The sequence below is a fragment of the Lampetra fluviatilis genome, chromosome 22, assembly GCF_964198595.1.
Source record: "Lampetra fluviatilis chromosome 22, kcLamFluv1.1, whole genome shotgun sequence".
Taxonomy (NCBI): Eukaryota; Metazoa; Chordata; class Hyperoartia; order Petromyzontiformes; family Petromyzontidae; genus Lampetra; species Lampetra fluviatilis.
Window position 1 is genome coordinate 12,359,452 of NC_136296.1, and position 27,385 is coordinate 12,386,836.

The window sequence follows — 27,385 nt, forward strand, 5'->3', positions numbered from 1 at the left end:
GCAGGGCCTTGGGGCCGTTGATCTGTTCGGTCTGCTCGACCTCATCCCATCGACGCTGAATCTCCCCACGCTGAATTATGCCCCCCCCCCCCCCCGTGCTCAATTCTGATAATAAATTAATTGGTTAATTGGCCGAGCTGACGGAAGAGATTGCATGCGGCCATCGCGTAACAAGCGGTTCGCTTTGCCCTCCCTCGTGCGATTGACAAAAAATGAACATCTAAACATCCGTTTTCAAGGATGTTCTCTGGCTTAGTGGCTCGTGAAGTACAGTGGCGTGGCGAAAGAAGAAAAACTCGGAGCGCGTGCCGGGCGTCCCGAGTCACCGTCGCACTTTTTACGACGCGTAAAAAATTACTTTTTAATGAAATTAATAGCGTCCGTGACACTGAATTGATGTGCAGCGTAAGATATGTGATCTAGAACGAGGGCGACTACAGAGCTCCCTCGAGTGGAGACCCATCCACCAGCAGTGATGTGAGCAAGCATTTGCAGGGCTGCACCTCTCCAGGATCACCTGGTGTTTGAGACGACACTGACCGCCATTGTCTACAGCCTGAATGTGTTGGTCAATTTGAACCGGAGCAGCGGGGTCAGAGTGACCGGGCCTACGTCTTCTGGCAACACTTGCGTTGACGTGGTCACATTGAGTACATTGCGACGATCTCCCTGGAAATGAGAGGCGTAACGATTCACCCTCTAAATGCCGATTCCATGGCGCGTCACCATGAGGTCATCTTTTTTATATATATTGCGGTGGTTGTGGCGGACGCTTATTAACTGCAGAGGTCACGTGAACCCATTACATACCACGTGTACCAATTGGAAAATAGTCAACTCGTGCGATTCCGTCCACATATCGTGAGCGTAAGATTTTTTGTAAATCGAGGTGGCTGACTGGCCTCAGAGGTCGGAGAGCTGAGCCCCGCACTGCCGAGGACGTGGGTTCGAATCGAGGTTTCAGCCACCCGTGATAAAAGCAGATTCTCAGATTAGTGAGTTGATATTCTCAGCTTGGTCACCAATGACCGCGCACAACTTTTCATTTGAGTCTACATTGAATTTGGCTACATTCAAACACTGAACACTAAAACAATTGCTTCGGCTGTCATGCAAAGAACATTAATGTCATATTCAGAGTGGAAGCTCTGATGTCCGCTTCCGTGGGCTTTTCTCTTGCACTGCCCTACGAGAAATCTGAATGGATACTTCATCTCATTGCATGAGTGTGATAGCTCAATCGCGATGCAAATGAGAATCGCTTTCTATTGATGATATCGTGAGCTAAGGATATCAATTGTCGAATAGATGCACCGTTACGCCTCCCGCGGAGTCCCTGGGCCAGATCATGTTTGCTGTTCGTAACACCACGGAGTAAACATTTCTTCCGTAATCGGTTTGACCGGCAGAACAGCGCAAAACCTCGCCAACGTCACTCGTAAGCACGGCAAATCCCCAAAACCGAAGCCAATGTGAATTTATCTTTAAAAAAAAAACTTGCTGACAGTAACTCCCAACGGCCTTGTACTCAAATAGGTCGTTTACACAGACAATGTTCTGGACGCATTTGCGGTGGACGAACGGACGGATGGACGCGGCGGACAGACCCGGCAAACCTGAGGAGAATTCCTGATCGCGATCGAAAACGGAGTCTGAGCTGGGGCCGTGCTCCGAGTGGTTGCCATGGCGCCGCCACGTTGCCCCGCGGTGTCGGAGCTGCCTCCGCTGGGTGACGGCTCCCTTGCCCGGCATAACCCATCTTCCTACGGCCGCGGCTGCTGTGAGTCACGGCGCCGCCTATTCCGGGCAACCGGCGACCCGGTAACACAAATATTCGGTGAGAAATGAAGCCCCTCCCCGCCTGTGATCCAGCGTAGCAGCGTGGCGAGGGTGCGTTTCTGGCGGGATGTGGAGCGGCGTGGCACGGACGCGTCACGCGGCGTGCCGTGGGGTGCCAGTGCCGCAAGTCTCGGCGTGAGGCCCCGCGAGTTCGGAGACGCTGAAGCACCCGCTGCGTGCTGGCGGCGGCGGTGGCAATGCTGCGGCGTGGCGCGACGTCTAGTCGAGCGACAGCAGCGGCTGCATGTTCTCCTCCTCGCCGTCGGCGCTGCGCTTCAGCACGCCCGGCTCCACGGCCGACTGCGATCTGGGACGGGGCGGGGTGGGGGGGCGACGCGCGCCGGCGCGGTGAGAACCGTGGCCTCTGCCGCTCAAGGCTCGAAGTGCTAACAGGGAAAGGACCTCGAAGGTCGGAGTTTCAGAACGGTGAGACGACACCGCTGAGATCCCTGGGTTCAAATCCAGGTTTCGACCGCTTGCGATTAAACCGGATCCTCGAGTCTAGTGTCCCCAATCACCCAGGCACAAAAATCCCATGACATTACACTTTTTATGCCCTAAATGTGGCTGTATTTTCAGCTTCCGAGAATTGAATATCGGTTTGACTGTCACGTGATGCACATTACTCTCATGTGGCAGAGCACGTGGCAAAGTGTTGTCCTCTACTGTGTGGGGCCAGAGGTCACATGATGCGATCTCAGGGGTAGCTCTGTGACATCACAATCGGAGTAAACTTGGGGGGAGAATTGCAAAAAAGAAACCATGGGGATTAGACCTGCAATGTGAAAAGGCACGAACAATCACGAATGCTGTTGTCCGCGTTGCACCTGCGAGCATTGCTGTTCGTGCATCATTAGTGTCCCGTGTTGTTGCCCCCCCCCACCCCCCCCCCACCTGCGGATGTTGTTGCGGGGGGACCCGTCGAGGCCCCCCTCGCCGTCTCCCAGCGCCCCCGTCACGGGGCCCCCCATCCTCTCGGAGGCGCGCCTCCCGTCGAAGAAGCCGCCACCCCCGCCGCCGTGCCGCCCCTCCGTGTCGTCGTCGTAGTCGGGGCCCAGCAGCGTGCGCGCCCACGTGCCCATGTCGTAGGGGGGCAGCAGCCCCCCGAACTCCGAGGGGAGCATCTCGGGGTGCAGCAGCTGGTGCAGGCTCGTCAGGTTGTTGCCGTGGAGGAATATCTGCTCGGGAGGCGGACGGTGGGGGAGGGCGTTGATGTGTGTACGCACGCTGAACTTCATTCGCACCGCACGTAGCCAACCGTGCTAATCGGAGGTGCGGGGAAGGGCAAAAAACTAATCACAAAAAGTACTTCTCAAGAAATGAGATTTTCCACTGGCGTCGTGAGTTGCTTCCACTTAGCGACCACAGATGATCTATGGGAGGGACACCACTGGAGCGGCAGGAGATTACGTGTAGCTAGGACAGCTACCGAAGACGGAGGACACGCCGATTGTCTCTCTGTCGCTCGCTCACCGGCGGTCAGTCGCTTCCGTATCACTCTTCTATTGCTACAACCATGGTTTCTGTTCCGGTGAATTTCACTCAATTGATTCAAATTCTGTCAGACACTCACTGTTTCGTCTCATCCTACACTGTTTTCACTCACCACACTGCAGGTCACAACAACACACTCACCCACCCACTCACCAACCCACTTACTCACCACACTGCAGGTCACAACAACACACCCACTCACCTCACTGCAGGTCACCCACTCACCTCACTGCAGGTCACCCACTCACCCACCCACCCACTCACCCACCCACGCACACACTCATCCACCCACCCACTCACCCACTCACTCACACACCCACTCACTCACACACCCACCCACCCACCCACTCACACACCCACTCACCCACCAACCCACTCACCCACTCACTCACCCACCCACTCACACACCCACTCAGCCACCCACCCAATCACTCACCCACCCACTCACCCACCCACTCACCCACTCAGCCACCCACCCACTCAGCCACCCACTCAGCCACTCACACACTCACCCACCCACCCACCCACTCACCCACCCACCCACTCACACACCCACCCACTCACACACCCACCCACTCACACACCCATCCACCCACCCACTCATACACCCACTTAGCCACCCACCCACTCACTCACCCACCCACTCACCCACCCACTCACCCACTCAGCCACCCACCCACTCAGCCACCCACTCAGCCACTCAGTCACTCACACACTCACCCACCCACCCACTCACCCACCCACCCACTCACACACCCACTCACCCACCCACCCACTCACACACCCACCCACCCACCCACTCACACACCCACCCACCCACTCACACACCCACCCACCCACCCACTCACCCACCCACCCACCCACTCACACACCCACTCAGCCATCCACCCACTCACTCACCCACCCACTCACCCACCCACTCACCCACTCAGCCACCCACCCACTCAGCCACCCACTCAGCCACTCAGCCACTCACACACTCACCCACCCACTCAACCACCCACCCACCCACTCACACACCCACCCACCCACTCACACACCCACCCACTCACCCACCCACCCACCCACTCACCCACCCACCCACTCACCCACCCACTCACCCACTCAGCCACCCACCCACTCACTCACCCACTCAGCCACCCACCCACTCACTCACCCACCCACTCACCCACTCAGCCACCCACCCACTCAGCCACCCACTCAGCCACTCAGCCACTCACACACTCACCCACCCACTCACCCACCCACTCACACACCCACCCACCCACTCACACACCCACCCACCCACTCACACACCCACCCACCCACTCACACACCCACCTACTCACACACCCACCCACCCACTCACACACCCACCCACCCACCCATTCACACACCCACCCACTCACACACCCACCCACCCACACACCCACCCACCCACCCACACACCCACCCACCCACACACCCACCCACCCACCCACTCACACACCCACCCACCCACCCACCCACTCACCCACCCACCCACCCACTCACCCACCCACCCACTCACTCACTCACTCACTCACTCACTCACACCCACCCACCCACCCACCCACTCACACACCCACCCACCCACACACCCACCCACCCACCCACTCACACACCCACTCACCCACCCACCCACCCACTCACCCACCCACCCACCCACCCACTCACTCACCCACCCACCCACCCACTCACCCACCCACCCACCCACTCACCCACTCACCCACCCACCCACTTACTCACACACCCACCCACTCACCCACCCACCCACTCACTCACTCACTCACCCACCCACCCACCCACCCACCCACCCACCCACCCACTCACACACCCACCCACTCACTCACTCACCCACCCACCCACCCACTCACACACCCACCCACTCACTTCGCTTTCTGCTACTTCCCACGCACTGCTCCACTTTGTAATTCCCTCCTCCCACCATCGTCTCTTTCACCCCCAAGCTATAATAATAATAATAACCTTGCTCAATTCAGGAAACGCGCTGTTTGTTACTGGCCACCTGACGTGTTGGGCCTGCACTCAGCCACTGTGATAGGAAGTGGCAAGTGGACGTGGGCAGGACACGGCGGAACCAGTGGAAGGAACACCTCCAAGGACGACAGATCGTGGAGATGGACTCATGAAATCAGCTCCTGTGCAGGAGCTAGGTGGATTGTTGCATCGCTGCAGCCTGCGAGAGATGGTAATGGGATTCGGGAGGCCTTCATCCACCAGCGGATCGGTCATGGATGATGATGGTTATGGTGATGGTGGGAGGAGATGGACACATTCCTTGGTTGTTCAATGGGGTGTGGAGGGAAATAACTCGGCTGATAAATGTTAATGCATGTGGCCTGTCAACAGGCCAATGCGCGCATCTCCTTCATTCATGGGAAATTTGTGGCCATGCAACTCAAACTGAGGAGCATCCAGTAAAGCACTGCAGTCTGCGCTCCGTCGGTGCAGGGATAGTAAATCCACACCAACTCTCTCCCGAAGCCCTCTCGTGGCTAGCAGAGATTGACATTTATTTCCCGAACATATTGCTGCCATACGCAAGAACAGAATAGCACGCTTCTAACCACACCGCCCAGAATGCACCCGGTCTTGTCAGATCTGAGAAGCTAAGCAGCCTCGAGACTGTATAAGTTGCTTGAATGGGTGAGACGGCCATGGGAAAAAAAAAATTCAAATTGAGTGAAATCTCACAAAATTGCCGTAACAACGCGAGTCATGCAGGTTACGAGGGCAGCGTCGCGCAAGATGAGAACGCGCCGGTGACGCGCCGGTGACGCATGGGCGGCAGTCGCGCTCCGCGGGGGGGCTCACCCGCTTCCTGGTCTTGTCCTTGAGGAACGGGCGGATCATGGTGTAGAGGGCGTGGATGTACCACGGCTGGTTCACAAAGTGCACGCCGCCGAACCGCGCGGGGAAGCTGTCCTGCGGACACGCGGGCACACGAACAACGATAAACGTTCCACCACTCACAACGCGCGCGCCGCTTTTCCAGTGTCACGTCCCGAGCCGAGTATGGGGGGGGGGGGGGGGGGGCTCATGTACGCGTGGTTTTTTCCACTGGCGATTTGCCGTGCCGAGCCAGAGCCAAGCCGCTGTGCGCTCTCCAGTTTGGGGTGAAGCGGGGCTTGCTTGCGAGCGGTTGGGTGAGTGTACGGTCGGGTGGGTGAGTTGCTATTTTGTTTCACGAGGTGAAAACTCAAGAAACCAGGATGAGCTTCATTTGATAGGGCGAGTGTTTGGTTGGATGGGTGGGTATATGATTGTGTCGGTGGATAATTAAATGGATGGTTTCGTGAGTGGGCAGTAGGTGCGTCGGTGTATACGTTGGTGGGTTTGTGGGTAGAAGGGTGGCTAAGTAATTGGGATGGTGGATGGGTAATTCAGTGTGTGGCCGTATTGGTGGGTCGGTGAGTGAGCGAGCGAGCGAGCGGGCGGGCGGGTGGGTGGGTGAGTGGGTGGATGAGTGGAAGGGCTGGCGTGTGCGGCGGCACTGTGGAGCTTGAGTAAGGCACTCGGGCTGCGCCGGTGCGAGTGACGCGCGTCGCTCACTGCGCGTGTCCTACATCAGCGCCGCGGCGGCTCCTAATGAATTGCTCCGGGGCGTGGGGACCACTCGGCTCGTTTGGCGAGAACGCGCGGCGAGAGTGGAGCACGGGCGGGCGACCAAAGCGTCCCTCCCTCCCTCCCTCGATGCCTCTCTTCCCCATCCTCCGCCCTCCTCATCCCTCCCAAACGATTGACGCTGCTTGAGGTGTGTGGGCAGTTCGGCGTGCGGTTCAGCGAGTGGTTGGGTGCGTCAGTGAGTTGGTTGGAAAGTGCATCGGTGATTTTGTGAGGTAGTTGGGTGTGCCGCTGGGTGACATGGTGGGTGGTTGGGTGAGGTGGTGGGTGGTTGGGTGAGATGGTGGGTGGTTGAGTGCTTCTGGGTGTGTTATTGATTCGGTAGGTTGAGTCGGTGTGCTGTGGTTGCACATTCTGGTGGTTACTTGGGTGTGCTCATGGATTTGTGGTTTTGTGTTTTGGTGGAGAATATAACTGGCTAGGTGGGTGAGCATCCCTTGGGGTTGAGAGGATGAGTGGGGTGGTCAACGCAATGGCCGGTGGGTAGGATCAGAAAATAATTCGGCTTCGCAGGAGGTGGCAGAGCTCCCATTTGCTCAATTACCGATGCGTCTGCCCCGTGTTCTCGTCGGCCGGCGGTGGCGATCGCCGCTCACGCTGGGATGGAGTGCCGTAATGTTGCGTTCAGGTTGGGGGGGCTTCCATTGGCGTCTCAATTACCTCAACAAGACCTCCCGCTGCCACGACGACGATGATGATGTGCATCATGATGGTTATATGCTAGTCGCCCCGTAATCAGCATTTATTTCCACCACAACGCGTGCCGCAGTTATCGTGAGAACCTCTGCGTGTGCACGTTTACCAACACGGCCCAATACAAAACTGCCTTATTCATCCAGCAGTGGATTGACCATGGCTGACGAAAATTCATTTGAGGCCGAGTTTACCTAAGGGGGTGGGGGGGGGTGTGGAGACACGCTCAGATACCACGAGCTGCTGGCGTTGTGCGCCATGTGCGAGGAAGCAGCGTGCCGGTTGAAGCGAGGGTGACACCATGGCACTGCACCACCGCTCCCCGCACGCCCTCACCCGCAAGAGGGAGGTTTTGACAGCACCACAGTCTGTGCGTAGCTGCAGCAGCTGCAGCAGCGGCCTTATTGTAATTTCGGTCATACCTCCCCCACCCTACCTCGAAGGTCGTGACCCCCCCTCCCCTCCCACCACCTCTTCCCCTCTCCCGCCCCGCCCCCCACGTCACCACTCCAGTCAGTGACGCAGTGGACGGAACTGGCGAATGAGCGCCGATCGCAAACGGCATTAGTCAGGACACGTGCTGCCTGTCGAGCGATATTGGTGTGGAAGGCCCGGCAGGGGTTAATTGACTGAAACGTGGACGCATGTCGTCTGTATGCTTGTACAGGGTGCTTCGAAACAATGTTAACGCGTCTGAGAATGGGCAACAATAAACAGGAAATGTGCCTCCTCCGGGCTCTTGAAAAAATTCCAGGCACGCGTTGACAATGAGGGCGCACAAGTGGAGACATTTCGAAGCTGTTTCACCTGAAGACGATGGCTTGTGTTGCTATCGAAACGTCGTGATCGATTAGCTATTTTTCTATGTACGTGACTTTACTGAAAAAAACTGAGTATTTTGAAGCTATTGACATGTGTTTGTTATCATGTTAAGTGTATTCACCGTTCTTTTTTTTACATTAAAAAACGATAGTCCCATAGAAGTGTTAAAACATTTTTAAAGCACCCGATACACCTTAACACTGCACGCATGATGCTCCACAACAACGATTTATGAGTTTGTGTTGAACAGGGCTGCATCGTTTAGATGGCGTGCTGTTGCCACTAACATGGCAACCCGGCAGCATTGAATCGAACGCGACTAGCTTGGCTTTTCTGATGATAGCCCGGTCAACGCCGGTCCAGAATTTGCTTAAACAAAAGCTGCTGCTGCATATCATTGGTCTGGTAAAGCCAATGGGCCAAAAGAACTACACAATATATTTTATTTATATGGAGACCACAGAAGGGAGGACTGTTTATATCTATGCTAATGGCTCTTCCACTGCGTGCCCCTCTCCTCCTCCTCCCTTCACTCCCACCAACCCACTCTCACTCCATCTCCATGACAACAGTGGCGATGTGTGGCCGTGAGTGACGATCAGAATGTTTAATTTGCCTCTCGCGAGAGGATCTGCTGCCTCTGCTGCTGCCCACCAATCACCGCCGCGATCGGAGGCGGATCAAAGTGGACGCCGAGATGAATGGGACGGAACGGTCTTCCTCCTCTAGTTGTAAACAACAACAACAACAACGACAACAAGCAGCAGCTTGCCGAATCAATTACAAGGGATGTCCCAGCGTATAATTGTGGGTTTGTGTGTTTTTATATTGCACTGGCCGCGTAGAAACGCGCGTGTCAATCGTAAAAAAAACCCCAACAATTACGCGCTCCACAATACAATAAACAATACATGACCGTGAAGAATGCAGTTGGCAATCATTGCGTCTTGATTGCAAACTGAAGTAAATTGAGTCAGGGCGAGCGATTGATCAGCCCTGGGTTGGTTAAGTAGATTGTCGGGTGGGTGTCTGGGTGGATGAATGCATTGGTGGATGGGAGGGTGGGGGAGGTGTTTTACGAGTGAGTGTTTTTTGGGTGAATGAGTGTTTTTTGGGTGAGTTTGGGTTGGTAAGTGAGTGTTTTTTGGGTCAACGGGTGAGTGTTTTTTGGGTGAGTTTGGGTTGGAAAGTGAGTGTTTTTTGGGTGAGTTTGGGTTGGTGAGTGAGTGTTTTTTGGGTGAATGGGTGAGTGTTTTTGGGTTAATGGGTGAGTGTTTTTTGGGTGGGTGAGTAATTAATAATTTATTTTGCGTCAGATCGCTGCGTGAGTACAATGCCAATGTGTGTCGTACACCGCTCTCAACTTGACACAGCCGAATAAACAAAGTCGTCATGTGAACAGATGCATCAATCCACAACACTTCACAATTGTACATATTGTGGATTTGCTCTCCGGCATACCAGTGTGGTGAAACAACAATACATTGAAACATTTGGTAATGTGCCTGATTCATTGTTTTAGCTGTGTCGGGTGGAGGAGAGTGCATGTCACATTTACATTTTACTCACGCGGCCAGCTGACCTAAAACGCAATCATGAATCATATAATTGGTCGCGAAGCTCACGTGTTAAGGGTGGGTCAGTGTTCGGTTTTGGATATTTGAGTTGGTGGGTGAGCGTGTGGCGTGTGGGCGAGTTGGCGGTGTGGTCGTGAGTGCACGGCTAACATCAGTGCCGAGTGATAACTGAACCTGTTCTCTCTGGGTCTCTCCCAACGGTGAATTCAGTAATGAAGTAGTTGTTGTAGTAATTATAGTGCAGAATGTAAATGGAACAGTGTGGTTGGCACAGATCACTGGTGCAAGGATTAAAATGTGATTGCCTGTCCAATTTCACCCTCGCTTGGCCGCCCAAACCCTCTGGTCCGTGGGCCCCGGTGCAGTTGCACCGCCTACACACCGACTCGATTGCTATGCCACTCACTGCGCAGTACGCGTCTCTGCGCGCCTTGAAACTGCGAACACTTGAAATGGAAATATAATGAAGACTCCGTTGCTGAGTCGTATTGACAAATTCAAAACAAATTTCCACAACAACAACAACAAAACATCGGCAACGTTCCTTCGTTTGTGCGTTCATAGCCAATCCAGGGGCCAACTGCGCTTAAGACTCGTGCAGTAATTACATGCGTAATTAAAATAATCGTTAACAGCACCACAAGTGCGCTGTTTGTGGTTGCGTAATTGGCGACGGCGCTAATGCGTGTTTGTCGTCTTCACGGCGGCAAACCCACGCAGCAGCACAACAGACGGCCCCGCTAGATAGAGCAGGGCACAGTCCAGGGCACACGCGGCGTTCGTAATATTTCCCCAACTCTATCTCCCGATCGTGCTGTCGGCATCATGTCACGAGACGAGGGTCTCTTGGAGTGCAGTGCAACCCTCTGCGTTTGTGTGTGTGTGTGTGTTAACAGTTTGGTGACCGAGCTGAGACCATGATCCCACTTGCGATTGAGAACCAACTTCAATCACCGGCGGCTAAAAACCTGGACTCGAACCCAGGCTCTCGACGGGTGCCAGCTCCGCGCTCTGACCTTTGAGCGACCCCGAGGGCGACCTCAAAACAAATTTGTCCTCGGTCAGTCGCCTCTGGCGGAAGAGCCTCCCGCATGGCGAGAGCAGATGGTCGTCGCGAGATTCGGGATTTAGAATCCTCGTGTGACTGCCGGGCCGTCGCCTTCAGAGAGCCCGCGATGTCGCAGATCTCCCCTCCCAGATCTCCCACCGCAGATCTCCCCTCCCAGATCTCCCCTCGCAGATCTCCCCTCCCAGATCTCCCCTCCCAGATCTCCCCTCCCAGATCTCCCACCGCAGATCTCCCCTCCCAGATCTCCCCTCGCAGATCTCCCCTCCCAGATCTCCCCTCCCAGATCTCCCCTCCCAGATCTCCCCGCGTGCGGCGTGAACCGTCGTCGCGAGGATTACGGTCAGGCTACGGGCGGTGACGGCGCCGGGGTTCGGGTGGGAGGGGGATGTCCTGGGCACTGCTCCACCACGCGTAGCCCGATCTCCATTAACTCTCCGCCCCGATCCCACGTGGGTGAATAGGCCGAGCTCGGATTTACATTGGGGAATGAGAGATGTTAAGCGTAATTGGAAAATGTATTAAATCATTGCACTTCCCTCGACCCTGTAGCGAGGCGGATTCCTCCATGTCCTCGTTGAAATGAAAGATTAAAAGACTATGTTGGGAAGAAGGGCCGTTATCAAAAACAGTAGCTGGGGTTATTCGTCACTATTATCATCGGAGGCGACGATAATTCCACCGGCGGATGAAAGCCTCCCCAAGCTGCGTCGCCGTCTCTCGCCGCCTCGCGGCTCCCTGTCCAGCAGCTGCACGCGAGCCGACTGCTCGCCATTCACTTGCCATTGTCTAGCACCCGCCGAGAGTCACGGTCCTTCATTAGCGCTGCCTTAAAGTAGACGCAATATACACAGGGTGGGCCCAACAGTCAGGGCACAAAGGGTGATTTGAAAGATATTATTTTAACAAATGTTCAAATTGATCGCCATTAACATTAATCAATGCGTTCTCTTTTGAAATTAACTGAGGAATTTTGTTTATAGATCACACAGTGTCATCTTTAAACATTAATCAATTGTTTTTGTCTCAGTCCGTTCAGGGTTACTGGTCGAGTTTTGCCAACGACGGATTTGTGGTGACCCCCACAGAAAGAAGAAAAATATATATTAATAATAATATAATAGGTGAACGATATAAACTGAAAGAATAAACAAATGATATTTTTTTTTATTGTCCCTTCTCGGAGAGATCTCCGTCTCCCTAGGGCAGCGTTACTGACGGACGTGTCGAGATTGTCATTCGTGCCTGTCCACCACTGCCACTGGAGCAGTCTCACGAAGTGCTCTACCGTACCGTGCCAATTTCGGGACATCCGTTGTGTTTGTGTGGAAGCAGCAGCAGCAGCAGCATCGCGGACAAAAGAGAGAAGCGGTAAAACGGTTAACGGCCTGGAGGACATGAGCAGCTTGTCCCGTGAGACCAGGCCAAGGCGCAGAGCCAACGCCGACACCATCTGATGTGGAAAGGTCGGAGGCGGAAAAAGGAAACCACCCACGACCCCCTCCTCCCCGACGCCCCGAGCCATGTGACATCTGCTCAATGGCAGCAGAAGCACGGGTTTCCGATGAATGACGGTCAATTAATTCAATTTGACGGCAGGTTTAATCGGAAAGGTGCGCCTAACGGCTAGGGTTTGCATCGCCAGGGAGATCCAAAAGCGGAGCTTCAAAGTCGTTTCGCAGAGCTCGAGACGCTAAATAAGAGCTGTGCTTTCAGGGGTTGAACTCTCCCTTGAATTGGAGTGGCTCAAAATACGACTTCAATTTGCCACCCGATTCACCATTTTGGGCCCTGTGATGTTCCACTAGGGTTTGCCACCTCTGAAGTAGAAAGACATCGTGGAAAGAATATCTCACGATACCAGAAGAGGAGCGAGTGGCGGAAACTATGGACGTGCAATTATCTTGAGCGCCATTAGGCGACGGACAAGGAGGGCGAATGTTAATGTCCCCGCAGATCTGATAATTGTTTGTTTTACCCTTCTAGCTGGCAACAAAACTGACACCTTTTTTTATTACAAGGAGTCATGTTTGCATAGACCACAATACCTGCAGCCATAATGCAAACAAAAAACATAACTCTGATAATATATGCACTGTCCTTGAAGTTGATTGGTCCACACCCGAGACAGCTTTCCTTAGAGCCTAGTCTCACATGGGTTGCCAGATAGAAGGGTAAAAAAATCAATTATATTTTTTACTGGCAAATGAGGTTCCAATGGTGTAAATACTTGCAGATCTGTTTCCCACGATGGCAGCTATCTCAAAAAGTTTGACGATCCTGGGAAAACCAGGTCAGGTGGCAAGCCCTTTCCCCAATGCCGTTTTTTGTTTTCTATCGCACAAAAACACGGCAAGCAAAAACGGAAAACAGGTCGACCAGAGCCGGGGGCGGGGTTGGGAATTCGAAAAACGTGTCCCATTTGTTCAAGTGCCACACCGGGAGATCGAATCAAACCGGCGAACCTCCGGCTTGCAGTCCCAGTGCGCTCAACCACCACCAACGCCGCACCAATAGCAACAGCAGCGCCCGCAATTGTTTCGTTCCTCTTTATTTATTTATTTGGGACACAAATCACGGGATTTGTAAATGAGGGCACGGTCGCTGGGACGGGGGGGGGGGGTAGAGCCGCACCGCCATCATCGCGATGCTGTGGCCTCGTTAAATTATTCATCTCTCTTCCGCGAGCTCTGCGGGTAATCTCAAGGACAACCGCGAGCGGGATTTTCTGGTTTTCCCGCGAGCGGGCAGCCTCCTCGTTCACGTCGACAAATGCAAATTGGCAAAATTTGAAAATTACACCTTGAATTTCCCGATTGGGATGATGCACGGACAATCATCACCACCACCCCACCAATCCCCACTGGCAGCAGACGAATGCCCCGGGACATTCTTGCAAACCAGACTCAATCCTCGCCTCGCGATTTCTCACCTGCTTCAACAGAATACGCATGGATGTCGTGTGCCGTTAACCTTTACCCCGGAATTCTCCCCGTCTCGCGTTCCCATCTCACCACGTGTGTGCACAGTGAAGCAAATTTTTTTTTAAATCCACTGTAGTTACTCGCGATGAACACTGTGGATTCTATTATCCGCAAATTTACTCATCCGCAGAATAAATATTGCGTATAGCATGCGGCTAATTGGAGGAATGTGTCATGCGACTCGGTTATATCTGAAAAATATTTGCGTAGAATAGGAAGCCGCTCCGCACTGCGGTATGGGGAAAACCCGCAAATCATCGCGGATAATAGGAAGAATTAGGGTGCAGATAATAGAGCTTTCTGCAGATTCTAGAACTTTCGTGGATACCAGGAGTGGCGTGGCACAGGATAGCGGGTAAGGCGACTACTCGTACAGCCCTTTTGTTTCTCCACTGCTGGATGAGCGACACCCCACGCCGTGTGCCGCTCGTATGCACTATGTTGAACTTCTTTCGCACGGTACGTAAGCCAACCGCGCTAATCGTGTTGGGGTTATTTGACCATACTTCACCTCGCTAGTCATGGTGCGATGGTGTGGCGAGGGAGTGAGTGGCGAGGGAGTGAGTGGCGAGGGAGTGAGTGGCGAGGAAGTGAGTGGCGAGGGAGTGAGTGGCGAGGGAGGGAGTGAGCAGGGAGGGAGTGGTGAGGGAGTGAGTGAGTGGTGAGGGAGTGAGTGAGTGGTGAGGGAGTGAGTGGTGAGGGAGGGGGTGGTGAGTGAGTGGTGAGGGAGTGAGTGAGTGAGCGGTGAGGGAGTGAGTGAGCGGTGAGGGAGTGAGTGAGCGGTGAGGGAGTGAGTGAGTGGTGAGGGAGTGAGTGAGTGAGTGGTGAGTGAGTGAGTGGTGAGTGAGGGAGTGAGTGGTGAGTGAGGGAGTGAGTGGTGAGTGAGGGAGCAGGGAGGGATGAAGCAAGGGGGGGGAGCGCTGTGTCGCGGTGATTGAGGAGCGAGTGAGCGGCGGGGCTCTTGGGCGGTGGAGGAGAGACGCCACGCGGCCATCAATCACGCGGCCGCCTCCCCTCAGGGCGCCTGCCCAGGCCTCGCCGCCCTCCTCCTCCTCCCCACGCCGCCCGCCGGTAAAACGCCGGCAGCGAATTGGACGCGCAGGGCCACGGCCATTAGGAGATTAAAGCGCTGCGCGTGGCGTCACCCGCGTGGTTTTATATTCACGCTGGACCCCAGCGCCCCGAGACGAGCCAGGCAGGCGTAGAGCCTGGAGAGTCGCGCTCGGATCGGGCTACGTCGCCAGCAGAGCTCATTGCAGCTACATGAGTTGTACGTTACCATGCTCCGAATGTGCCCACCCCCGATGTATGGTAAACTAAATTATGACGATATTGGCCGTACGCGTCCACACGGATGGGACCCCCTAGCAGGCGCGTGACCCGGTTGGGGTCAGACGACGATGGCGATGTCGACCAGGCAGGGCATCATCTTCACTCATTTACAGAGAGGGTGGTGGCAACTTTTCGCCGAGAAGACATCATCGGTGTGAGGGCCGCCACGACATTTGTGAAACCAGCAGCACGACGAGGATTCCGTTGTGTCTTGGTCACGGGCCGCACTGACAGGCCACCAGTGAGCCCACACTGGGGCAGGGCAATGAAGGAGACTGGGGTGGGGCATCTTCTTGGTTCTTTCGGTAAAGTCACGTAGAATGGAAATAATAAAATAATAAAAATAAAACATAATACAATAATTCTCACGACGTTTCGGCCACAACGCAAGTAGCCGTCCTCAGGTGGAGAACAGGTCTGTCGAGGAGACAGAGTCCTGAGGACGGCTACTTGCGTTGTGGCCGAAACGTCGTGAGAATTATTTTATTATGTTTAATTTTTATTATTTTATTATTTCCATTCTACGTGACTTTACCGAAAGAACCAAGAAGATGAATCCCTGCAGTCACGAAAGCTTTAAATCGAAATTTGGGGTGGGGCAATGAAGGAGATTGTGGTGGGGCAGCAGCCGATAACCACGCTGCCATGCGTGGCGGTCACCCATCCAGGCGCTATCCACACTGGAAGCTGCGGAGGGTCCCCAGGTCTGGCGAGAATCGGGCGCGTTCCAGGTGGCTGGTCATCGACTTTAATTGCCTCGTTCGTTAAATCTAGGCTGGGGACTCGTTCGCTTCCGGCGAAAAGGATGTGTGCCTATTGATGAGCGTGGTGTCATCTTGAAATGCTTCTGCCACGCAGCAGTGTTTATTTGTGGTAAGGGTTAGGCTTAAGGGTTGTGGTCAAGGGTTAGGGTTAAAGGTTGGGGTTAAGGATTGAGAAGGGTTGGGGTTAAGGGTCGGGGTTAAAGTTGCAGAGATGCAGAGCGGTCACCACAAGGGTGTAAATAATAGTTTCGTACTATTTTTTTAATTTCTTGATTTGGTTATAGACCGACTTATACAAATGTGCAGATTATATCCTCAAATAACGTTTGGGCTAATTAACTAAACTGTAGGAACAACATTGAAAATAGAGCCATATTACAAATGGGACGGTAACAATTAGTTGCAAAAATGTGCTTGCTGTCTAAATAGAGTCGTGAACTTTAATCTATTCACGGGAAATCCACTTGCTGGGCATAGTGGCTTAATATATTAATTCCTACTCTCTTACAATTGGTAAACCGAGCGGCTCGTTGGAGTTTTAGCTGCTAAATTTATCGTTTTAGAGAGACCGCGACCTTTCTACAGCCAAATGCACTTAACGCTGACACCATCCTCCCCCGCTCCCCACACCCCAACAACCACAAACGCAGCCCTCGGGGTGGGGGGGAGGGGCTCACAGCTGATCGCACGCAAATCTCCTTGCGGGCAGCTGCCCCCTGTGATGTTTGTGGGTTTCACGGTGAGCTAACAAATGTCTGAGCCACGCCCACTTCCAACAGAGCCACGCCCACTTCCAACAGAGCCACGCCCATTTCCAACAGAGCCACGCCCACTCGAGCATAGCCACGCCCACTCGAACCACTAGCACCCCCCCCCAAAGAGCGAGTGAGAGGCCTCCTATTGGCTCTTATTGGCATTGGCCCCGCCCACTACTCGGGTAGCTCCGCCCCCTCAGGAGTCGAGCAGGAGGAGGGCAGAAACTGTAGAGAAACCCCAGAGGTTGCTGCCCCTCCCACGTCAAAGAGTCCGTCTCGCCTTCTCGAGCGGGCCGTGTTTACAGAGTGGGCAGGGGGATGGGAAGGAATGAACTCAAACTAAACTATCTTCTTGGTTCTTTCGGTAAAAGTCACGTAGAATGGAAATAATAAAATAATAAAAATAAAACATAATAAAATATTTATTTTATTAGAATGGAAATAATAATAATAAAAAGTCACGTAGAATGGACATAATAAAATAATAAAAATATAACATGATAAAATAAAGATTTTATGATGTTTATTTTATTTTATTATTTCCATTCTACGTGACTTTTTATTATTTCCATTCTACGTGACTTTACCGAAAGAACCAAGAAGATGAATCCCTGCAGTCACGAAAGCTTTAAATCGAAATTTAAAACTAAACTATGTTGTGTTATTTTACCAGGCAAGGCCGACAGAACTGTGTGGCTCTTTTTCAGAAGCCACTTGGCCACAAATGATAATCTTAACGAAGTGGAATATCACGTGGGAATGTATTTCAGCCATAACACTGTAAACGCGTGTTTCTAAATGTGGAGGGAAAAAACCGGAGGACCAAGAGAAAATCCACGCGACCACGGGGAGAGATCGAGAGACGTTAAAACCTCCAAATATACAACAGGCGTCGTGGCAGGATCAAACCTACGACCTCTCGTGTACCGGGCGAGCTCATTAACATCTCCCCTCACCCTTGTATGGGGTAACTGCGTAAAGCAGCCCCCCCTTCCAAGCTTCCCTCCCTGGAATAATCCTCACAATACAGCCCCCCCCTCCACCATACCTCGCCACGCTGGTCAGTGCGCGTTGGTGCAGACACCGCACCACAGATTTCCACCGTGCAGCCCCACAGTAGCCTATAGCACCCACAGTGCCACCCCCAGCACACGTTACGCATGCACATGTCCCAGCCCACTGCTGGATGAGAGGGCGTTTGGTCGCTTTTACAGCTCTGGTTCAAACATTGTGACGAGTCGTGTGAAGTCAGACGAATCCTGCACTGGTTCTCACGGCGCCACAGCAAGGGAGAACTTGTGTGTAAACGCGTTCTCGTGAGCGGTGTACTCTATTATTATTATGAACACGCAGACACCGCGAGCTTTCACGTCCCGGGAACAGATGTTAACGGCCTCGCCTGGTGTGCAGGAGGTCGTGGGTTCGATCTCGACCCTGACGCCTGCAGCATATTTGGAGTTTGCGTGTCTCTCTCCCCATGGTCGCGTGGAGTTTTCTCCGGTTTTCCCCTCCACATTTAGAATCAACATCACGCGTTCAGAGTATTCGGCTGCGTTACATGTCCACACGATGACAATGGTAGCCCACTTCGTTGGGCTATCATCTGTGATGTCCAGGTCGCATCGGTGAAAGAGCTACGTGGCTTAGCGGACCTTGCCGGGTAAAACACAACCACTTTGGTTTTGTAGTTTAGAGATCACCCAAGACGGCTACATCCTCAAAAAGAGGAGGAAGACGACGACGACGACTCTGGAAAAATTCAGGACAGCTGGCAACCCCCAACCCCTACGACTCGCAAAGAGCTGAAAGAGCAGAGGGGCAGCGAGAAACAAAGGTGGTGGTGGTGGAGGAGGAGATATTGCTGCAGGCGTCACTCGCACGCACGCACGCCCGCCTGCCCACGGCAGATAGAGAGGACTGCGATGAATGCTAATGCGTCATTAGCGGCGTGATTAATATTCACCTGCCATCACGCTCCCGCGCCTCACTGCGCAGCGTCACAGACGTGGGGGAAGGGGGGGGGGCACGGGGCGAGGGGCAACGCCACGGGACTGCCCCTCGGAGCTCGAGGCCGTCGCGTGCAGAGAGCGTGCTGCTGTGTGGTGGGGGTGTACTGTGTGTACTGTGTGTACTGTGTGGTGGGGGTGTACTGTGTGTACTGTGTGTACTGTGTGTACTGTGTGGTGGGGGTGTACTGTGTGTACTGTGTGCTGTGGGGTAGGGGTGTACTGTGTGTACTGTGTGTACTGTGTGGTGGGGGTGTACTGTGTGTACTGTGTGTACTGTGTGGTGGGGGTGTACTGTGTGTACTGTGTGCTGTGGGGTAGGGGTGTACTGTGTGTACTGTGTGTACTGTGTGGTGGGGGTGTACTGTGTGTACTGTGTGTACTGTGTGGTGGGGGTGTACTGTGTGTACTGTGTGTACTGTGTGGTGGGGGTGTACTGTGTGTACTGTGTGCTGTGGGGTAGGGGTGTACTGTGTGGTGGGGGTGTACTGTGTGTACTGTGTGCTGTGGGGTAGGGGTGTACTGTGTGGTAGCTGTGTACTGTGTGGTGGGGGTGTACTGTGTGTACTGTGTGGTGGGTGTGTACTGTGTGTACTGTGTGTACTGTGTGGTGGGGGTGTACTGTGTGTACTGTGTGGTGGGGGTGTACTGTGTGTACTGTGTGTACTGTGTGGTGGGGGTGTACTGTGTGGTGGGGGTGTACTGTGTATACTGTGTGGTGGGGGTGTACTGTGTGGTGGGCGTGTACTGTGTGGTGGGGGTGTACTATGTGTACTGTGTGGTGGGCGTGTACTGTGTGTACTGTGTGGTGGGGGTGTACTGTGTGTACTGTGTGTACTGTGTGGTGGGGGTGTACTGTGTGTACTGTGTGGTGGGGGTGTACTGTGTGTACTGTGTGTACTGTGTGGTGGGGGTGTACTGTGTGGTGGGGGTGTACTGTGTGGTGGGGGTGTACTGTGTATACTGTGTGGTGGGCGTGTACTGTGTGGTGGGGGTGTACTGTGTGTACTGTGTGGTGGGCGTGTACTGTGTATACTGTGTGGTGGGGGTGTACTGTGTGGTGGGCGTGTACTGTGTGGTGGGGGTGTACTGTGTGTACTGTGTGGTGGGGGTGTACTGTGTGTACTGTGTGGTGGGGGTGTACTGTGTGTACTGTGTGTACTGTGTGGTGGGGGTGTGCTGTGTGGTGGGGGTGTACTGTGTGTACTGTGTGGTGGGGGTGTACTGTGTGGTGGGGGTGTACTGTGTATACTGTGTGGTGGGGGTGTACTGTGTGGTGGGGGTGTACTGTGTATACTGTGTGGTGGGCGTGTACTGTGTGGTAGCTGTGTACTGTGTGGGTTCTTATTTGAACGCCCGGAGCATCAACGCGGGAGCGCTTAGGTGCGGTACAACCGTGGATTTTGGCTTTCACAATCCGCTGCTGCCAACAGCGTAACGCACCCCCCCTTCCGCTTATGAAAACCTGTTCGTGCATCATATCGATACCCGGCTTGACCTTCTGAGGTCAGGCGCTTTACGGGCGATCTGCTCATGGGCCATGGCGGTGGCGTCGCTTTGGTGGTTCTCGTCCGCTGCGTTCTTGTCGCGTCGCAGCTCGCTCGCCACCGACCGCGCTTGTTGTCGCCGGACATGCAGCACGCATCACCTGCTCCCCTGGCTTTCCTCGCGTTATGCGGTCGTCGTAGTAGTAGTAGATGCGCTCCAACAAAAGAGGGCGCACAAATCGAAATCGCGGTGCGTGGACCGCAACAGCCACTCAACCCACAATGCCCCGCCGAGTAATGCACACAGTACATACACAGTGCACACATACACACTACACACAGTACACACAGTATACACATAAACGGGAGCACACATACACAGTACATACACTGTACAAACGGTACACAATGTTGTCCCATGCCCGGCCGCATAGCCGAGTCTGAGTGAATTAAAACCGCACAGAGCGAATTTTGGGTCGACGTAGGTTAGCCGCATAGACGCGAAATTGGACAAACCGAACCCGCATCGAGCGAGAGAAACCTGAATCTGATCGCGATGGGCACGTATTCTTGCTAGGAAGTGTCTCATCGGCCTAACGTCTTGCCAGAACAATATTGTCCAGGTCTGGACAGCCATGATGATGATGACGACGACGACGACGATAACGTTTGCACATCGGTGCACACAATGAGCTTGTAGAATTCCCACCTCTGTCTCTGGGCGGTAAACGGGGAGATGAGCCACACGCGGTGCTTGCCATCACGCCGACGTACTCCCGCTTCGATGGACGTGCGTTTTCCCCTCCGGAGCGCCGAGGGGGAGCTCACCTGCAGGCCCTCGATGGCCAGCCGCAGCATGCTGGGGCTCAGCTTGGAGGCCTGCTTGAAGGAGAAGTTGCTCCAGTCGATGATGAGCACGAAGCCGTTGACCTGGCACTCTGCGTCCTCGATCATCGTCTCCAGGGACAGCAGGATGGCGCGCAGGATGTCCACGAACGTGTACCTGCGCCCTCCGCGGATTAACGCTTGCGTGAGACCTCACCCCGGCGGGCGCTCTTGACGTCTCGGAGGTTGGAAGTGCCCGTCCGCACAAGCGGGATCCACAACTCCAAGTCAGTCAACCACTCTGCGCTATTTTTTTCTTCTTCTTGGCTCTGAAGAAGGCACTTTTCTCGAAACAACGGCCCACTGCGTACATTTCTGTTGCATGGCAGCGTTGATGATGAGTATGATGGGAAAGGGACTCTATACCTCCTGAGGAAGGGTCATCGTCCGAAACGTTACTTTTTGTATATTTGTCATTTTAGGGGCCACAGTGTTATTGACGAATGTGTTGAGTTATATTTGCGTTTCTTATTCGTGCTTGTACACAACTGACAGTGCAGCAGCAGCAGCGGCATCACCAAAAAACATGTTTCATTTTGTAGTGTAAAGTTGAAGCTATGCGATTGGAAACCAGTCAAACTGATAGAAAAACAACAAAAAGAGCCGCCCAAAAATTGAAAGCACAAACCGGGGAAAAAAATATTCAAACATTGAAATATCCACAGTTTTAAATATGAAAATATCCACGTGCATTTTGCCTCGACAGCCACACCCGGCAGCTTCCGTACGGTCAATTCAGCATTTCCAAGGACGAACGCCTGTTGGAAAGTGTTGAATCATCCATGAGCGTGCATGATCTTTCCTCGCTTGTGTTTTTTGTTGTTGTAATACTGAGGCCGCGTTCCCGGTCTGTTCCATTGGTGTCAAATTATGATGAGATGGAGGCGGAGGTGTGGCTCAGGTGGCTAATGCTGCGTCAGAAACACCACACCGCCACAGGTGGGGACCTGCATTTAAATGCAAATTTCAGCCACCCGTGATTCAATCGAATTCGCAAGTGAAGTGAGTTGATGGTTTTGGCCCGGTCACCAAAGACGGCACAATTAATTTTGTTGTTAATTAAATTGGGATTTTTTTTCTCTCTCCTCTCTCCCAGCTCTGAGCAGTGGCGCAGCCATCGAATGTGCGGGCGGTTCATCTGCACCAGGGGCCACGGGTTGGAGGGACCCCCATTTAATTGCTCACGCCAGGGCCCATGCTAACCACGCTACGCCGCTGTGTAGCAAATCGATGGTCTCAGCTCGGTCAGCCGTGGTGGTACAATGCATTAAGCTATTTGTATATTATTTGGCTTTTTTCCAGCTGTGAAATTTAAATAACGGTTTGCTGAACACGTGACAAACACTGTTAGCGGTGATGCCAAAGGTGTTCCCCAGAGCATGGATCACAACGTATCTATAGGAGTGACTTCACTGATATCTCAGAGTTTCGTATGTAAATTTATTTTTGCGCATGGTACGTATGTATATACTATGTTGAACTTCTTTCGCATCGTGTTTAGCCAACCGTGCTAATCGGAGTTGCAGGATAATAAACTAAATAAAAAATCTAAATCGATAACATGATTGGAATTTAACCGGAACAACGCATTCCTGCAGAGGGAGCTGGTAGGAACGTTGGGCTGCTCGGTCAATGGCCAGGGTCAACGGCGGCGTGGTGTATTCCGCAAATATGCCCGACTGTGAGGGCGGGCACAAGCCGGCGTGAGTAGGTTAAACGTTGAGTTTTATAAGGGCACCACGGGGTGACCAGTCCCTCCCCACCCAGCCCCACTCCTCCCAGCCCCACCCTCCCCACCCAGTCCCTCCCTGCACGACGGACGGACACAATAATCCCCTGTGGGCTGGTGTAACCAGGAGGTTCCTACCAGTAATATTTTTTTTTATTACATCTTGAACTTTCTCAGCGATCAGTATAAGATCACATTGCATCAGAAAACATCCGTAAAAGATGAGATCACAGACCCATTTTTTGTTTCTTCATTTATCAGTTTGGTGCCCCAGGTCGCGCTCTTACAAATGAGACCCATCCTGGTCTCTTGAATTCTGAACCCGGCTCAACAAAATACACTTCAAATGTGAAGCTTGCTTCCGAGATCACTTCAATAGCCTCTTTTATCCACGCTATGAGCACACCATTCGTATGCTCTGTGAAGAGAGTTTGTTAAATGTCACTCGAAATGACGTCTTCTATCTTTGGTTGGAATAATTAGATATTTTTGTCTTACCCCCCCCCCCCCCAATTTAATCCAGATTGCGCTGACTGCATCACGTGGTCACGAGACGAACCATGAATCCATTGGAAAACCTCACAGAGCAGCGCAAGCCTCCGGGTTGGAGAGCGTCCCACAGAAGCGGACACCACGGAGCTACCTCTGACATCTCTGCAAGCGATCTCTGGTCCACAACGTAGGTGGCAGCATTTTTCCCACCTGCTCTGCATACGAGTGAAATGTCCATCGCTTGACAATCGTACAAACACATATTCGGTTCTAACCGCTGGAATGTATCCTAATTAAGTACAACGCCAATTGAATGCGATGGGGGTTGTGTTTGCGTGCCAAGAATAAAGTGTCAATAATTTTAGCCACAATGAGTGCAACACCAGTTTTCACACAATTGTTTTTGTGTGCAGTCACCGTTGACCAGGTGAGACCATCCACTCACTAGCCCTCTAAGAGCCCAGTTTGAATTACAATCAGCTGCCTGAATTTGAACCTCGGATTTTGAATGGCACCACACCAGTGCTCTGACCTCTGAATAAATGGGGTTTCCTGACTGGTTTCAACATCGCTCGCCACTGATGTCAGCTGTGGTCAGGAATCGAACTCACTGGCCACATCCGACACGTGGAGGTTACGCCAGTGATGTTCACAGCCCGCGGGAGGGAGGGCTGTGCAGGTCAGTGGGTCAATACGGCGAATTAAGCTCTGCAAGAGGGCAAGGATTTAATAATGATTGAGGCTGCGCGTTTAAAATAATGTTTGTGATTGAATTTGTAAAAAAATGCGGTTAAAAGAATGGATGGTTAAATGAGACTGCACGTTTGAATGTCGTGTGATTGATTGATGCGGAGTTGAGTAGGAGTGGTTGAATGGAGCTGTGGAGTCGAATTCATCTGTGTGGTGGAATGAGCTGCAAGGATGAATTAAGCTTGGCAAAAAAAATCGACGTGCGGTTGAATGATGCCACACAGTGAAATGAAGGAATGAATGAGGCGGATTGAGTTAAGCTGCATAGTTTAATGAGGCTACGCGATTGAATAATACCGGTTGAAGTAGGCTGAAATATAATCTGCGCGGCTGAATTTGGCTGTGCGGTTGAATTAAGATTTTTCGTGAATGAAGCTGCGCAGTTGACCGACGCTACGTGAATGAGACTGGTCGGTTTGGATGATGTCTTGTGACTGAATCGAGGCCGAGTGGGGGGCCGTGTGGTGCGTGAGGCGTGTGGTGCGTGAGGCGTGTGGTGCGTGAGGCGTGTGGTGCGTGAGGCGTGTGGTGCGTGAGGCGTGTGGTGCGTGAGGCGTGTGGTGCGTGAGGCGTGTGGTGCGTGAGGCGTGTGGTGCGTGAGGCGTGTGGTGCGTGAGGCGTGTGGTGCGTGAGGCGTGTGGTGCGTGAGGCGTGCCATCACCTGCTCTGGTCCCAGTTGGCCGCGAACAGCACCAGGACCTTGCGGCCGTAGTGATCGGGCTCGGTGAGAACGCCGGGGAAGCCGTCGCGGAGTGCCTGCTTGATGCCGTGGTCCGTCGCCTTGAAGTTCTTGAACATCTCCAAGTTCTGCTGCCGGAACTCGAAGTACTGCGCGAGCAGGCGGAACGCGGCCGCCGGCTGCGACTTGCGCGCCCGCAGAAAGCGCAGGATGAACGCGTCGTCCGTGCGCAGGAAGCCCACGTCGGGCCTCGTGATGATGAGGTCGCGCACCTCCTGGATGGCCTGGTGGACGCTCTCGGGGGTCTCGTTGAGCTCCAGTCGCGCCTTCTCCAGCGTCTCGGGCCTCAGGCCCGCCTGCAGGTGCGCCATGGCCTCCGCCCGAGAGGGACGACGGGGCGGAGAGCGAGGAGGAGGAGGAGGCGAACGAGGTGTGACTTTGGTTCGAGCCACGGCTGGTGGGCGACCTCAGAAGGTCAGGGATTGGGTCGGCTGGCGGAGGGCCGATCGGCTCCTCGGCTTCAGCGCCGTCGCCTCGGGCTCTGGAGCGGTTGCGCGAGCGGCGGCGATGGTGTGATGGTGTCCGCGGTGATCTCGGCGGTCGCGCGGCGGCTACATCCCCGGGTGGTGGAGGAGCTGCCCTCAAGTGGAGCCGGGGCCGCGATCATACCAGCTCCGCGTGCGTGTGGAGACTCGCGCTCGACCCCACGTGACCTGGGAGGGCAGCCGGGAACAAAGGGGGGGGGGGGGGTGGAGAGGCGTCAGAGGCCCACGCAGTGGCGCGGTCGGCGTGGGCCCTGGTGCAGGGACCGCCGTCGCGCCTCCAGCCCCGCATGCCTGTGCCCTTCAGACCCGAAGGACTCCCCGGGCGCAGTTGCACCGCCTGCACACTCGAGGAGCGTGCAGCAGTCTCTGTGCCCAGCGAAGAGGATCGGTTTTGGTCACTGGAAGAGCCAGGGGAGGATTGAGATGAGAGGAGGAATGTTGGTCGGTAAGGGCTGAGAGAAGAGTGGGGTTGAATGTTGTGGATGTTGTAGGGGGCTCATTCACGCGGGGTGGGGCGAGTTTTTTTGCAGTGAGCCAAAAATTCGGCTCTGCGTTCCCCTCTAGCATCACGATGAGCGACAGCGGGAAAGAGGGTTCCACGCCGCCTGCGTCGGAGGAATAATTCCTGCTTGTACCGAATTCTTAGGAAGAGGTCGCGTGGGGGGAGGTCGCGTTCCTCCATCAGCCAGGAGATGAGTCACCGCAGCACCTGAGCGCACAGCCGACGATGATGATGACGACGATGATGACGACGACGACGACGACGATGATGATGACGATGATGACGACGACGACGACGACGACGATGATGACGACGACGATGATCACGACGATGATGACGACGATGATGATAACGACGACGATGATCACGACGACGACGATGATGACGACGACGACGATGATAACGACGACGATGATCACGACGACGATGATGACGACGACGACGATGACGACGATGATGATGATGATGACGACGACGATGATGATGTCGACATGTGAGCGCGTGCGTCTTTGTCCGTGTGTGCAGGAGACCGGTGATCACTGACGGCACTTGGCCTGCACTCTCTCTCTCTCTTATATTGGGGGCGTTTTTGTCCTTGCCTTGCTAGGCTGTGTATCTGTGCGAGTGTGCGTGCCGCATCTTGACGGTGCTCGCTTAGAGCAGTTGTCCCACCAGCCTGTTAAAAAGGCGATACGGGGGGTGTTCATCTTTGCCAGCGCACTGCGCTACGAACCCGGTCAACCGAGTTCGATTCCAGCTCCCCTAGATCGACTCAGCCTTAAAATCAGTACCTGGTGCGACGTGTAAACATCAGCGCTTGGGAGACAAAGGCGGCCGGGCGTGACTCTGGCCACAGCACCCCCTAGTACCGCCTATAATAGGTGCTCGCTAACAGCCCCAGCAGTCTCTGTGCGTTTAGTACAGACATCGGTATTTGTGTACTGTATATAAATCTGAGATGTGATGTTGAATATTTCACAGGTTTGAGCATTGCCCCTAAGCTAAACCTTTATCCAGTTGTATGTGTGAATACATGTGCTACTCTACACACGTATCTGTGACGGGTGTAATTCATGCGCGTGTATAAATTGGTTTATGCTTAAAATAAGAAATGTAGTTAGATCTCGGCACACACGTACACACACACACCTCGTACACACACGTACACACACCTCGTCTGTACGTGTGTGTACTGCAGTCGATACACACAGGAACAACACCGAGGAGATGGAGCGACGAAATGAGCTCGTGGCCCAAGGTGCGAGGTTGGATTGTCACACCGCCGCAGGGTCGCGAGAGACGGCGACAGGGACTCTTCATCCAGCAGTGGATCGACCAT

General features: G+C 53.7%; 1 protein-coding gene across 1 annotated transcript; it reads right to left on the minus strand.

Moving 5' to 3' along the window:
* Nucleotides 1-1,959: 1,959 nt before the first annotated feature.
* On the minus strand, nt 1,960-25,461 carry LOC144938566 (clavesin-2-like). The gene is made up of 5 exons (XM_078866512.1): nt 24,982-25,461; nt 21,293-21,467; nt 6,169-6,279; nt 2,734-3,017; nt 1,960-2,146 (listed from the first exon to the last, which is right to left on the minus strand). Exons 1-5 carry the CDS (start codon nt 25,368-25,370, stop codon nt 2,059-2,061), a joined length of 1,047 nt encoding a protein of 348 aa, XP_078722638.1. The 5' UTR covers nt 25,371-25,461; the 3' UTR covers nt 1,960-2,058.
* Nucleotides 25,462-27,385: the final 1,924 nt, after the last annotated feature.